This window comes from Dreissena polymorpha, chromosome 2, assembly GCF_020536995.1.
Source record: "Dreissena polymorpha isolate Duluth1 chromosome 2, UMN_Dpol_1.0, whole genome shotgun sequence".
Lineage (NCBI taxonomy): Eukaryota > Metazoa > Mollusca > Bivalvia > Myida > Dreissenidae > Dreissena > Dreissena polymorpha.
Window position 1 is genome coordinate 93687685 of NC_068356.1, and position 13999 is coordinate 93701683.

At 40.0% G+C, this 13999-nt stretch overlaps 1 protein-coding gene across 2 annotated transcripts in view; it reads left to right on the plus strand.

Annotated features, from left to right (window-relative positions):
* The window catches only part of LOC127868093 ((E3-independent) E2 ubiquitin-conjugating enzyme-like), a 62990-nt gene that overhangs the window by 7508 nt on the left and 41483 nt on the right, over positions 1-13999 (plus strand). For both annotated transcript variants that reach the window (XM_052409687.1, XM_052409688.1), the window contains exons 3-5: positions 1421-1518; positions 10741-10801; positions 12832-12987. In XM_052409687.1, the coding sequence (XP_052265647.1) occupies positions 1421-1518; positions 10741-10801; positions 12832-12987 (315 nt within the window). The remainder of the gene's footprint in view (positions 1-1420; positions 1519-10740; positions 10802-12831; positions 12988-13999) is intronic.

Genomic DNA, 13999 nt, shown 5'->3' on the forward strand with positions numbered 1-13999 from the left:
TGTAGAAATAAAGAAGTAAATGTAAAATAACCTAAAAAAATGAGTGATAATTTCTGACGCGGCCCCACCCCAACCCCTATAACTTTTGACCCAGGGGTCAGATCAAAATTCCAAATAGTGCACCGTCGCACATATGCTCATAGCTACCATGTGTGTAAATTTCAAGGTTCTAGTGCTTTTAGTGTAGGAGGAGATAGTGGCCAGGACGGACGGACAGACGGACGGACAGACGGACGGACGGCGGAGATCACCACAATATCCCCACCTTTTTTTCAAAAAGCGTGGGGATAAATACCAGGGCCCTCAATCCATTTTAGGGGAAACTGGTCGCTACCCATAGCAGGGGGAATTTTCGCGGCATTTCCCTTTTTGGGGGATTTTTAACTTACTCTCGAATTATTACATTTGTACATGTTTGCACTATATTCTTTGCTTATTTCATAATTTAGTATGTTTGACAAGATTAAATTAAAAATAGAATTGAGATAAAATAATCATGAGACATCTATCTATAAAAAAAATAAAAAAAATAGGGGGAATTTTTCCCCCAAAAAGGGGAAAAAAGTATACTTTTCAGGGGGGGAATGCGGCCGAATTTCGGCCGTGGATTGGACAGATTGAGGGCCCTGAATACCCAAATGATTGCTAGACTTTTTAATGTTAAGTTATAGAGATACTTTGTTTAGAAATAAAGGATGTTTAAGCAGTAATTTTAATCACACTGTTATGTTTTTGTTTAGAATTTACTGGTTTATGCTTAAAGGGGCCTTTTCACAGATTTTTGCATGTATTGAAGCTTTTATATTGATAAATATAAACATTGAATCTAAAAACTCCAGTAAAAAAATTAAGAATAAAATTAAAAAAAGAAAAAAAAAGTAACCCTCATCAGAGCTTGAACCACTGACCCCTGGAGTCCTGGAGGTAAATGTCTACCACTTAGACCATTCGGCCATCCGTGCTCGTACAATGAAGGATGTATTTAATACTTTATATGAGCAATCCTCGTAGTTTCACAAAATATAACAACAACAACAGAACTCTCCAAATTATTCAATTGTTTCACGTTGCAAAGCTTTATAATTTTCAGGTTTTTAAATTGTCAAAAGATGCATATAATGGCTATTTTTAGAGCATGGTAAATGTTCAGTGTTACTGTTTCCTCACAAATACCATAACTAAAACGAAAATTTGAGAATCTGAAACAATTTTATTTATTTTTTGTCAATTTACCAAAAGGTAAATACCAAGAGTTTGAAATTCATACATACAAAAAATCAAAATTTTGTTCAAACTAAAAGTACATTTACACTAAATATTCTGTGTCATGCATATAGGTCATATTTCCAAAATGATGAGAAAAAGCCCTGCAAACACCATGTATTTATTCATTATGAAAATGTCTATGTTACACTTACAGGCATTTGATGGTCAGTGCCGGGTCACTCTGGACACATGGGTGGGGGATGTTACCTACACAACGGAGCTGGTCACTGTCAAGTTCCCTTGTGGTGCAAGGTATCATAAAGCCATAGCTGTGTTTAAAAACTTTATAGCCCTTGTCTTAGAATATTTTTTTAATTATCATAAATGAAACCAGTAGATAAATCATAACTTAGAATGTTATGGATGTTTTAAGGAATTTATACTTTCATAGTAGAACATTGAACAATTTAGAGAATTTCTTATTTAATTAGTAACACATTATGTTTTAAGATCATAAATAATTACCTGTTATCTCTAGCTAATCCCTTTCCAGGGAGTTAATTATCCGGAAAACTATAAGCGCTGGGAATCATCCACCTCTAATAAAGAAAACCAAGTCAGGTTAAACATAGTACAATGTAACCTAACCGGAAAACAAGAACAACAACTTATCTTTCCTTTCCGGATAACCAGGAGTGCACGCCTATTTTGGCTCAGGACTTTTTCGTCTTTTAATCGTGTTTATTGTCAGAGTTTGAGATATAAATTTTATTTATCTTTTCTGTATATTATTCGGTTTACTTTTTTATACTTCATTGCAGTTTTTGTTATAATTCTGCTTTTGATGGTTATCTTTGTTTATAGTGCTCATGTACATGAGCACGTGCACCACGAGGTTTTCGTTCCATTTCCTTCTATAGGTAATCCACGAGGACTTCGTGCCTTTTTCCTCAATAAATAATTGAGGGCAATAGTACAGCGTTTGTTTATTTACATTGTGGTTTAAATTTAACAATTGTCTTTGTCTGTTGTAGGCTCTTTCTGTTTCTTTTGTTTTCAGAAATGACCTTACAAAAGAGAGGTTCGTGTGGTCACATCAAGGCAAGGTGGGATTCTCACGACACTTGCCTGGCATGTACCGGTTGTACTCTACTTAAAAAAATGTGCGGTGTGCGAATTATGGTCTTACGACATATGGACAAAAGCTGGTCGCTGTCGCACTTCGATCAGCCGCAAACGCCACGAACCTCTAACGGACGTTGATGATCCGGTGACTTAACTGGTCACAGATGACCAGCTGACATTTCAGTCACCGGATACCGGGCACGATGGTGGTGTTGTCTGTCAGTCATCATCTGACCGTATGACTCCCACCATACATACCGGCGACATTGATCGTGGACCTACGGATCGATCAAGGTCTGACCAAATGGCAGCAGCCATTCTACGGTCTTTGGCCGGTGAAATAACCGGTCATGATATGACTGGCCGGTCACCGGTCTGGTCATGATATGACCGGCCGGTCACCGGTCTGGTCCGGTCATGATATGACTGGCCAGTCACTAGTCCGGTCCGGTCATATGACCGGCCGGTCACCGGTCCGGTCATTCATGACCGGTCCGGTCCAGTCACCTTCACCAGTCCGGTCCGGTCTGGTCCGGTCCGGTCACCGGTCAACAGTCAGAGGAAGGCATCGATCTTCATCATCGGATTACTCTTCTTCCAACTCGTCATCGACGAATGAATCTTCGTCATCAAGGAGTAGAAATCGGACACGCTCATCTTCGTCGAGCGATTCTCATCGCAGCTACGCGCGTAAGCGATCACGTCGTTGTTCACGGAGACGCTATTCCAGAAGATACCGGTCTCATCGCAGCCGATCTACATCTCGACATTGCAGCCGATCCAGATGGCGACATCGCAGAAAACGAGCACGTCGACAAACCTCACGTAGACATCGTATCTACCATTCCGATAGGCGATCACCGTCTTATTCCTTTATGGAATCACATGTTTCCTCACCACATGTGTCGGCTCCCATGTTAACAGCCACATGTGTTGGAACTTCAGGAGCGCAGCTAACAACTACTGCTACATTATCAGCACCACAGGTGTCTTCGACCGTATCTAGTCGTGTACCCCCTAATGCTACTCATTCGAATCCTGATGTTCTATGGGTACAGAATGCGTCTGGTCATTTCTCTACACACCTCTGTTCCTGTAGAGAGTGAAGCTGAATCAGATGCGGACATTGATATGGATAAATTTTTGGCTTCCAGTAATCAAATTTACGAGCTGATATTCCAGACTCTGGGTGAAGAGTGGTGTCCACGACCTGTGGGGACTTTCTTCTAATTGGACGATCTCGATCACTGAACAACTCGTTCGTACGTTTGATCCCACCATGGTTACTAAGGCGCGTTCCCGCTTGGATACACGCCTTCCAATTGGTACTACTGTCTTATCTGTTTTTCAATCGTTGGAATCAGTGAATAAAACGATTCCTAAACGAGGAGATATGTGGAAAGTACCGAAGGATTTTGCGGAGTCTAAACTTCAGGAACGTAACTACAAACCACCAGTACCCGATCTGACTTCCGGTTTAGATTGTTCTAAATTACCATTGCAGGATCCAGACATTTATAAGCTGTTGCTTACGATGCCTAGTTCATCTACTTCAGTGTCTGTCCCTTTTTCCATGATAGAACATTGGGAAAGTAGAGAGCGAAGATCGTTAGGTCTATCCAACCAGGTAGACTTAATGCTAGCAACCTTGTTACACTTGGTTTGTGATTGGTCTGATTCTGTTCCGGAAGAACTTCGGGATTTATTGATCCACCTATCACGAACAGCATTATCCCTTTCACATAATACTGCTTCTTCAATGTCTGAGATGTTAAGGATTCGTAGAAATCTTATTCTTTCATCTTTACCTAAAGATTTTCTCTTAGAACCAGGTATGAACTCGCTCAGAACGGCTCCTCTCACCTCAGGTTTCCTTTTTGGTGGAAGGATACAAGAAGCAATCACAGCTGACAAGGATAACCAACTTCATGCTTCTTTAGCTAGAAACAATTCTGGACAACACCAAGGAGCCTTTAAGCAGCCTTCTTTTAGGCCACCAGCAGTTCCAGCACCCAAGAAGGCTAAGAGAAACAATCTTTTCTCTGAAAGACCTGCTGTTAATCCACGGTCGGGTCCTAACAGGCCTTCTTCCTATAACAGACCTTCTTTTTCTAAGAAGTTTTCTGGTAGAGATTCTGGGAAAAAGAACAAACCCAAGCCGGATCAGAGGAATTTCAAACCTTCTGCTTGCAAGGGCGTACCGCCTCCTTATCAGCCCTAGGCCCCTACCCTTTCTACCTCCACAACCTCCGATGCCGGAAATACCAGTCGGGGCCAGACTTTTTCATTTTTCAAACCGATGGATTCAAATTACTTCAGACGCATGGGTTCATTCTCTGGTGACAAAAGGCCTTTACTTTCTCGCGTTCCGATAGAACTGGTATCTCAGCATCCACATATTCAACAGTCCATTCTTGGGCTCTTGGAAAAACAGGCGGATTCTACAGTCGTCTTTTTCTTGTTCAAAAGAAAAATGGTTCCTGGAGACCAGTAATAGATTTAAAAGTGTTAAACATGTACCTTTTCAAACCAACTTTCAAAATGGAGACTCCTTCCTTCATACAGAACTCCATAAAACCCCTGCACTGTGGGGTATCTTTGGATCTGGAAGATGCGTACTTCCATGTTCTTATACATCCCAACTTCCGGAGTTACCTTCGATTCGCCTTTCATGGCCAAGTCTACCAGTTCCGGGCCATGCCATTTGGGTTGGCGACCGCCCCACGAGTTTTTACCAAACTAATGGCTGCAGTCGGAGCTCACCTCCGAGTTCACGGGATTGTTCTTCTTCAGTATTTCGACGACTGGCTCTTACACCAGCTCGATCGTCATTTACTTCTGACCAACCTAGAATTCTCTTGGAAGGAACTCCTCTCTTTAGGACTTCTTCTCAATGCAGACTGCTGCTGCTGCTGCTGCTGCTGCTGCTGCTGCTGCTACTACTACTACTACTACTACTACTACTACTACTGCTACTACTACTACTACTTCTACTACTACTACTACTTCTACTACTAATACTACTACTACTACTACTACTACTCATTCCTTCTCAGGACTTCACTTTCGTGGGAATGAATTTCTTGACACACATCAATTGGGTCAGAGTGTCATGTCAACGTATATCAGACCTTCTGGTAAAGGTCAACTGGGTTTTGTCCCAATCTCATATAACAGCTCAAGGAGGAGGAGTACCACTTCTTCCTCAGCAACCGTCATTACATCTAATCACGGATGCGAGCAAGGAAGGATGGGGTGCTCACCTGGAACCTCTCAGTCTAATAGTTTCAGGGTTGTGGTCTCATCAGGAATCTCACCTTCATATCAACAATCTAGAAATGCGAGCAGTATTTCTAGCTGTATCTCATTTCCAGTCACATCTTCGAGACTCTTGTGTGATGGTGTCAACAGACAACACATCGGTGGTGGCTTACATCCAGGCACAGGGGGGAACACATTCTCAATCCCTGTATTTGGAAACCAAGAAATTACTTGTTTTTTGAAAAACACTCAACATTTTTATTCTGGCCAAATACATACCAGGTCGCCTCAATGCCCTGGCGGATGGGTTGTCTCGCAAACACCAGATACTTCCATCGGAATGGACACTTCATCAAGAAGTGACCAACCAGATCTTTTTCAAGTTCGGTTATCCCCTGGTCGATCTATTTGCGACCAGACACAACTACAGACTACCTCTGTATGTGAGTCCAGTTTACGATCCAGCAGCGTGGGCAATAGATGCGCTTTCGTTCGCTTGGGACCAACTGGAAGCTTACGCCTATCCCCCACCCATTCTAATTCCCCAAATATTGGCGAAAATCAGGGTTAGCTCATGCCGGATACTCCTGATTGCCCCTTGGTGGCCCAGGAGATCTTGGTTCAACGATCTTCTCAGTCTCCTGTACGACTATCCCAGGAAACTTCCTCACAGGTCAGATCTTCTATCTCAAAGCGGCAGACTACATGCGGATCCAGTAATGTTCCACTTACACGTCTGGCGGTTATCAGGCAATCTCTGCAGAAGAAACGTTTCTCTGTCAGGGCTTCAACCCTCGTTGCTTCTGCAAGGAGAAAATCCACCAGAGCAGTCTATGATGCTCGCTGGAAACTCTTCTCTAATTGGTGTATTCGAGGGAAAATTGATCCCCTCAATCCCTCTGCTAGAGGCATAGCGGATTTTCTCATCTATCTTTTTGATGATAAAAAACTTTCTCTTAGCTCTATCAAAGGATACAGATCTATGATTTCGCATACATTGGCTTTTACTAAGTCATCACAAATCTGTGCTGATCCAGCGATTTCGGAACTGATTAGAGCTATGGAACTTTAACGTCCTGTATCTCGAACACTGGCTCCTAAATGGGATTTAGCTTGTGTACTTGGTTTGCTTACTAAGGCTCCCTATGAACCTCTTGATCAGGCTTCTTTACAGTTCCTAACCTGGAAGACAGTTTTTCTTCTTACTATGGCTTCATCCAAACGGAGAAGTGAAATTCATGCTCTTTCTATAGAAGATAACCATCTTCGTTTTGATGCTGTCGATGGATCTGTTACATTATTATGTCAGCCAGGATTTCTTACTAAAAATCAATTTCCATTTATGGCTTTCAAACCCTTCAAAGTTCCAAGTCTTTCTAGAACTTGTGGACATGAAGATGATGATAGACTCATTTGCCCGGTAAGGGCTTTGAAGTTCTACCTTAAGAGAGTAAAGTTTATGCGAGGTTCTCGTAAAAGACTTTTCATTCCATTAAAAGGGGGGGGGGGGGGCGATGTGTCTGCGGCTTCTATTTCCCGTTGGATAGCCTTGACAATTAAGAAAGCTTATTCTTCTCTTTCATCCAGTGATTTATCCCTGTTTAAGATAAGACCGCATGAATTAAGAGCTCTTTTGGCTTCGTGGGCTTATATTAATTATACCCCACTGTCTGAAGTGCTTCAAGCTGCTTTCTGGAGGAATCCTACCACCTTCTCCTCTTTTTATCTTCTTTCTCTTGAGTGCCAACAAGACAATTTGTATATGTTGGGTCCTCTTGTTGTGGCTCAAACTGTAATTTCTTCTATGGCGTAAGTACTCTAGGCCATCCGAGAATTAAGTACGTACAATATGGTACTAACGAAGATAATCTGAGGACATGATCTACGATCTCTGGCTGAAAACCCTAAATATGGGTTCTGCTGTGATGGGAAAAAATATGCGAACCAAAAAATATGCGAACCTTCCGGCCGCAGCTGCAAAATCAGCTAGAGATAACAGGTAATTATTTATGATATTAAAACAAATTTTTAAAGTAAAATTAATTTTAATTATTAAATACTTACCTGTTATCGGTAAGTCTCACCTCCCACCCCGCTCATCAACATTTTATGTTTTTGTAAAGGAAAGATGAGTTGTTGTTCTTGTTTTCCGGTTAGGTTACATTGTACTATGTTTAACCTGACTTGGTTTTCTTTATTAGAGGTGGATGATTCCCAGCGCTTAAAGTTTTCCGGATAATTAACTTCCTGGAAAGGGATTAGCTAGAGATAACAGGTAAGTATTTAATAATTAAAATGAATTTTACTTTAAAAATTTGTTTTGAGTGCACATTTTAGATATACTAAGTAACAAAAATAAGTGCTAAAATGTAATCTTTTAAGATTAAAATTTTTTGTTCATTTATACCAGTGTGAACTTGCGCATGAAAGCATGTATTTTAGCACACAACAAAATGTATCAAGTTTAATTACTTTTTAGCTCACCTGAGCACAGCTGCCACAGCAGGCTCATGGTGAGCTTTTGTGATCACCTTTTGTCCGTCGTCAGTCATCAATGTTTACCGTGTTAACATTCTAGAGGCCACATTTATTGTCCAGTCTTCATCAAACTTGGTCAGAACATGTGTCCCAAAGATATCATGGACGAGTTAAAATATTGATTCAAGTTGGTTGAAAAACATGGCCGCCAGGGAGTGGGTCAGTTTTTCTTATATGGCTATAGTAAAACCTTGTTAACACTTTAAAAGTCACATTTATTGTGCAATCTTTAAGTTAATGAACCTTGGTCAGAACATTTGTTCTTATAATAATTTGTATGAGTGTGAAAATGGTTCCAGCATGTTGAAAAACTTAGTCACATGGGGGCGAGGCTTTTTTTCCTATTATGGCTAAAGTAAAACCATGTTAATACTCTAGAAGTCACATTTTGTGTCCAATCTTCATGAAACTGGGTCAAAAGATGTGTTCAAAAGATATATCAGACTTGATAGAAAATGGTGACAGTTAGTTGATAAATGTGGCCGCCAAATAACATGATGTGAATAAAAATGCAAGCGTTGTGTTATTAACTAAAATATATGGGAACTCAAGCAACAGTGATGTGAATTGGACTTCACAACTTATTTTCCTTGTTAATGGTACGGCATTGTAGGAAAGATACTAAACGGAATTATGTCAACATCAAGTTTTGTAAGTTAATTCCAGCAAAATTATTGTTGTTTTTTTTAATTGATTTTCTTATTTATTTATTAGAGAAAAAGAAGACTTCTAAATTTTGTCAATTATTCTGTCAGATATGTAGACTCTTTTACTGTCCAGACCAATTTTTTTTTAGACAGTCTAACTATTATTAATGTTGAGTCCTTTAAACATTGATATAAACCAAAAGGATTTAATAACTGCAAAGAAAGATACCTCAGGCAAGTCGGCACCTGCTCAAATTAACCCCTGATGTGTTTCTGAAATGTTAAGCAGATGCATAAGTGCCACGCAGTTCCCCAGATAAGTTGCCTATCTGCATCTTTCACCCTATTAAAATGTTAAAAAATGCAACGAAATACAACATCATGCGTATTGAAAACGCAACCAATTTGACTTTTACACAAATTCATTAAATTCAATGCGTATGATACAATAGTTCAATCGAAAATGCTTTGCTCATAATGCTTTGCTCATTTTCAGTATTTTCTCTTTGGAATTATTATCGTAACGCATCGACAGTTTCATTCAGCAAGCGCCTGGATGACAGAGCAGGACAACAGTCAAAAGTTATTCAAACGCTTTGCGGACATATTTTCATATTTAAATGTAGCGTCTGACCAAATTATTTATATGTCTTTTCAATCTGACTTAAGTCTTAATAAGTCGCTCATTGTGCATATATTTGTAAAGCATCTGTTCTTTCAGTTTCTATTATGATGTGAAATAAAAATGTCTAAGAAAGGTAGTAAGACGTCCGCGTTTGTTGCGCCAAAATATCAGTCGATATGTTTGACAGTTTCAAAGATATCAGTTAACATCAGGCTTTTTTTAAGTTTAAAGTTTATTTTATGGACAGTTTCAAGGATTAAAGATGTTAGGAAACATCAGTTTATTAAAAATAATTATGAAAGTTTACAGTTTTATTGAATGAATACAAGTGTGCAGCTTCAACAGAAGTAAAGCAGCAATGGTTTTAAGGTATGCATTTTTAGCTTGGCTGTTTTTTCGCAGAAAACCCGAGGTATTGTCATAGCCAGCTCCTGGTGTCCGTTGTCGTTCTCTGTCTGTTTAAACCTTGACATTTTGTCAAGGTTTTGAACATGTGAATGGCTCTAAAATCAAAGTGCTTCAACTTATAACTTTGAAACTTAATATGTAGCTGCACCGTGATGAGTTCTACATGCCACACCCATTTTTGGGTCACTAGCTCAAAGGTCATGGTCACTGTGACCTCTAAAAAAGAAATACAAAATTTTCTGACAAGCTTTCATTTATTCAAAACTGCACCCGCAGCCGAGCGTGGCACCCGTTATGCGGTGCTCTTGTTAGGCGGAGGGATATTGTTTTGGCGTTGTCCGTCCGTCCTTCCGTCTTTCCGTCCTTCTGTCTTTCCGTCCGTCCGGAGCCATATCTTGGAAGTGCTTTGGCGGATTTCAATGAAACTTGTATATATATGGATAAGAGGATGATGCACGCCAAATGGCATTGTATACCATCTGTAAATAACGGAGTTATGGCCCTTTGTATCTTGAAAAAATGCTTTTTTTGTGTGTCCGGAGCCATATCTTGGAAGTGCTTTGGTGGATTTGATTGAAACTTGGAATGAGTATATATATGGATAAGAGGATGATGCACGCCAAATGGCATTGTACACAATCTGTTTATAACGGAGTTATGGCCCTTTGTATCTTGAAAAAATGCTTTTTTGAGAGTGTCAAATATAATTCTTTTGTGTCCAGAAGCATATTGGCGGCGGATATCAATTCAACGAATTTGCTTGTTATAACTCATTTCACCCTATTGCAAGAATGAAATCACCCTATTTTTCAAAATCAATGGGTGAAAACCTTATTTCCCAAATAATTATCTGGGGCACTGGTCATGTCTATCTTTTGGCAGTGTGAATAGACTGGAAACAAGCTGGAGCTCTGTTTTTTATTTGCACAGATGCCGGAAACATGACTCGGAGATGCATTGGCTGAGGGATGTTGGCGATCAATCAACTGAGGTGAGTGTACACAGGTTGTTTCCTGGCATATCTATGGTATCATTCAACAGACCCATTTCCATTTAGAGAAATTGATGAAAAAAAATCCCAATGTGAAATAAAAAAATCCCAATTTTCAAAATAAAAGATTTTGTTTTTAGAAAGAAGTGTCTTATGATAATTATATCTCAATTTTATTTCAATCACATCTAACAAATTGAAGTATATAGCTATAATTTATATGATTCTGTTCTTCTAATTTCAATTATTATACAGAGTTATAATAAATTAGTTTTTTTTCCAAAATCAGTGGAAAAAATTCTCAATCCGAAATTGCCATTTTTTTTCTCCAAATGGTCTTCATTTTAGCAAGCACTGACTCCTCAGAAACTATCAGCAGAGAAATTCTTGTTCTAATCATCTAGTTTAACTTAAGAACTCAAACTATAAACAAAAAAAGGTTTAAAACTGGAATCATCACCATGAAACTGTCAAAGCAAAGCAGCCATCTGGAGTTAACACACTTTCTTCCAACCGAACACAAATGCCAGGCAAACCGCATTTTTAGCTCGGCTGTTTTCGAAGAAAACCCGAGGTATGTCATAGCCAGCTCGTCGTCCTGCGTCTTGCTGAAACCTTTACATTTTGTTAACCTTTTGAACATTGACTCTAAAATCAAAGTGCTTCCACCTACAACTTTGAAACTTTATATGTAGATTCACCTTGATGAGTTCTACACGCCACACCCATTTTGAGGTCACTAGGTCAAAGGTCAAGGTCACTGACCTCTAAAAAAAAAACAAAAAAAAAACTGACAAGCTTTCATTTATTATCCCCCGCCATAGGCGGAGGAATATTGTTTTGGCGTTGTCTGTCCGTCCATCTGTCCGTCCTTCCGTCCGTCCGGCACTTTTGTGTCCGGAGCCATATCTTGGAAGTGCTTTGGCGGATTTCAATGAAACTTGGTATGAGTATATATATGGATAAGAGGATGATGCACGCCTAATGGCATTGTATATTATCTGTTAATAACAGAATTATGGCCCTTTGTATCTTGGAAAAATGCTTTTTTGTGTCCGGAGCCATATCTTGGAAGTGCTTTGGAGGATTTCATTGAAACTTGGTATGAGTATATGGCCTAATGGCATTGTACACCATTGGATAATAAAGGAGTTATGGCCCTTTGTATCTTAAAAAAATGCTTTTTTGAGTGTCAGATATAACACTTTTGTGTCCAGAAGCATATTGGTGGGGGATATCAATTCAACAAATTTGCTTGTTCAAAACTGCACCTGCAACCGAGCGTTGGCACCCGTTATGCTGTGCTCTTGTAGTATTTAAGAATCCTCTGGGATAGCCTTTAACCAATGAGGATGTGGTCCCATCATTAGGTTTACTTAAACAAATTTAGACTAATGCAAGTCAAAATACAACAGTTGGTGAAGACTCTGGCCATTTGCAAGGGGATGATAGCTTTTCAGCTCACCTGAGCTCCTTGTTGTTATGGTGAGCTTTTGTGATAGCCTTTTGTCTGTCATGCGTTGTCAACATTTATCTTGTTAACAATCTAGGGGCCACACTTATTGTCCAGTTTTCATGAAACATTGTCAGAAGATTTGTCCCAATGATATCTGAATGCGTTTGAAAATGGATCTGATCGGTTGAAAAACATGGCTGCCAGGGGGCGGGCATTTTTCCTTTTATGTCTATAGTAAAACCTTGTTAACACTGTAGACGTCACATTTTGAGTCCAATCTTCATGAAACTTGGTCAAAATATTTTTACCAATGATATCTTGGAAAGGGTAGAAAAGTTTTTTTCAACAGTTGAAAAAATAGCTGCTAGGGGGTGGGGCAGTTTTCCTTATATAGGTAATGCAAAACCTTGTTAACTCTTTAGCCGTTACTTTAGCCAAGTTTGAAAATGGTTTCATTAGCATCTCAAAAGTTGCAGAGAGAAGTTTAGTTCCCTGAAGTCTCAGGTGAGTGACCGTGGGCCTCTGGCCCTCTTGTAAAGTTTGATATGTCCTCTTAGCCTTGAAATTACTGTAGTTTTCAGAGTTTTCATTGCGGTCATACTACACAGGACAGAAGGTTTGTGGCGATCCAGAAGACTTTAGCGATGTTGAGTGGTTGAACATCAGCGGTGTTAGGGGACCCAAGTGTAAGGCCAGACACATGCTGAAGACCCCCTGCACTATTGAATCAGTGAGTACATGTAGACCCCATGCACTATTGAATCAGTGAGTACTTGTAGACCCTCTGCACTATTGAATCAGTGAGTACATGTAGACCCCCAGTACAAATGAATCAGTGAGTACATGTAGACCCCTGCACTATTGAATCCATGACTACATGTAGACCCCTGCACTATTGAATCAGTGAGTACATGTAGACCCCTGCACTATTGAATCAGTGAGTACATGTAGACCCTCTGCACTATTGAATCAGTGACTACATGTAGACCCCTGCACTATTGAATCAGTGAGTACATGTAGACCCCCTGCACTATTGAATCAGTGAGTACATGTAGACCCTCAGTACAAATGAATCAGTGACTACATGTAGACCCTCTGCACTATTGAATCAGTGACTACATGAAGACCCCCCCGCACTATTGAATCAGTGAGTACATGTAGACCCTCTGCACTATTGAATCAGTGACTACATGTAGACCCCTGCACTATTGAATCAGTGACTACATGTAGACCCCTGCACTATTGAATCAGTGAATACATGTAGACCCTCTGTACTATTGAATCAGTGACTACATGTAGACCCCTGCACTATTGAATCAGTGAGAACATGTAGACCCCCCGCACTATTGAATCAGTGAGTACATGTAGACCCTCTGCACTATTGAATCAGTGAGTACATGTAGACCCCCAGTACAAATGAATCAGTGAGTACATGTAGACCCCTGCACTATTGAATCAGTGAGTACATGTAGACCCCCAGTACAAATGAATCAGTGAGTACATGTAGACCCCTGCACTATTGAATCAGTGAGTACATGTAGACCCCCAGTACAAATGAATCAGTGAGTACATGTAGACCCCTGCACTATTGAATCAGTGAGTACATTTAGACCCCCAGTACACATGAATCAGTGAGTACATGTAGACCCCTGCACTATTGAATCCATGACTACATGTAGACCCCTGCACTATTGAATCCATGACTACATGTAGACCCCTGCACTATTGAATCCATGACTACA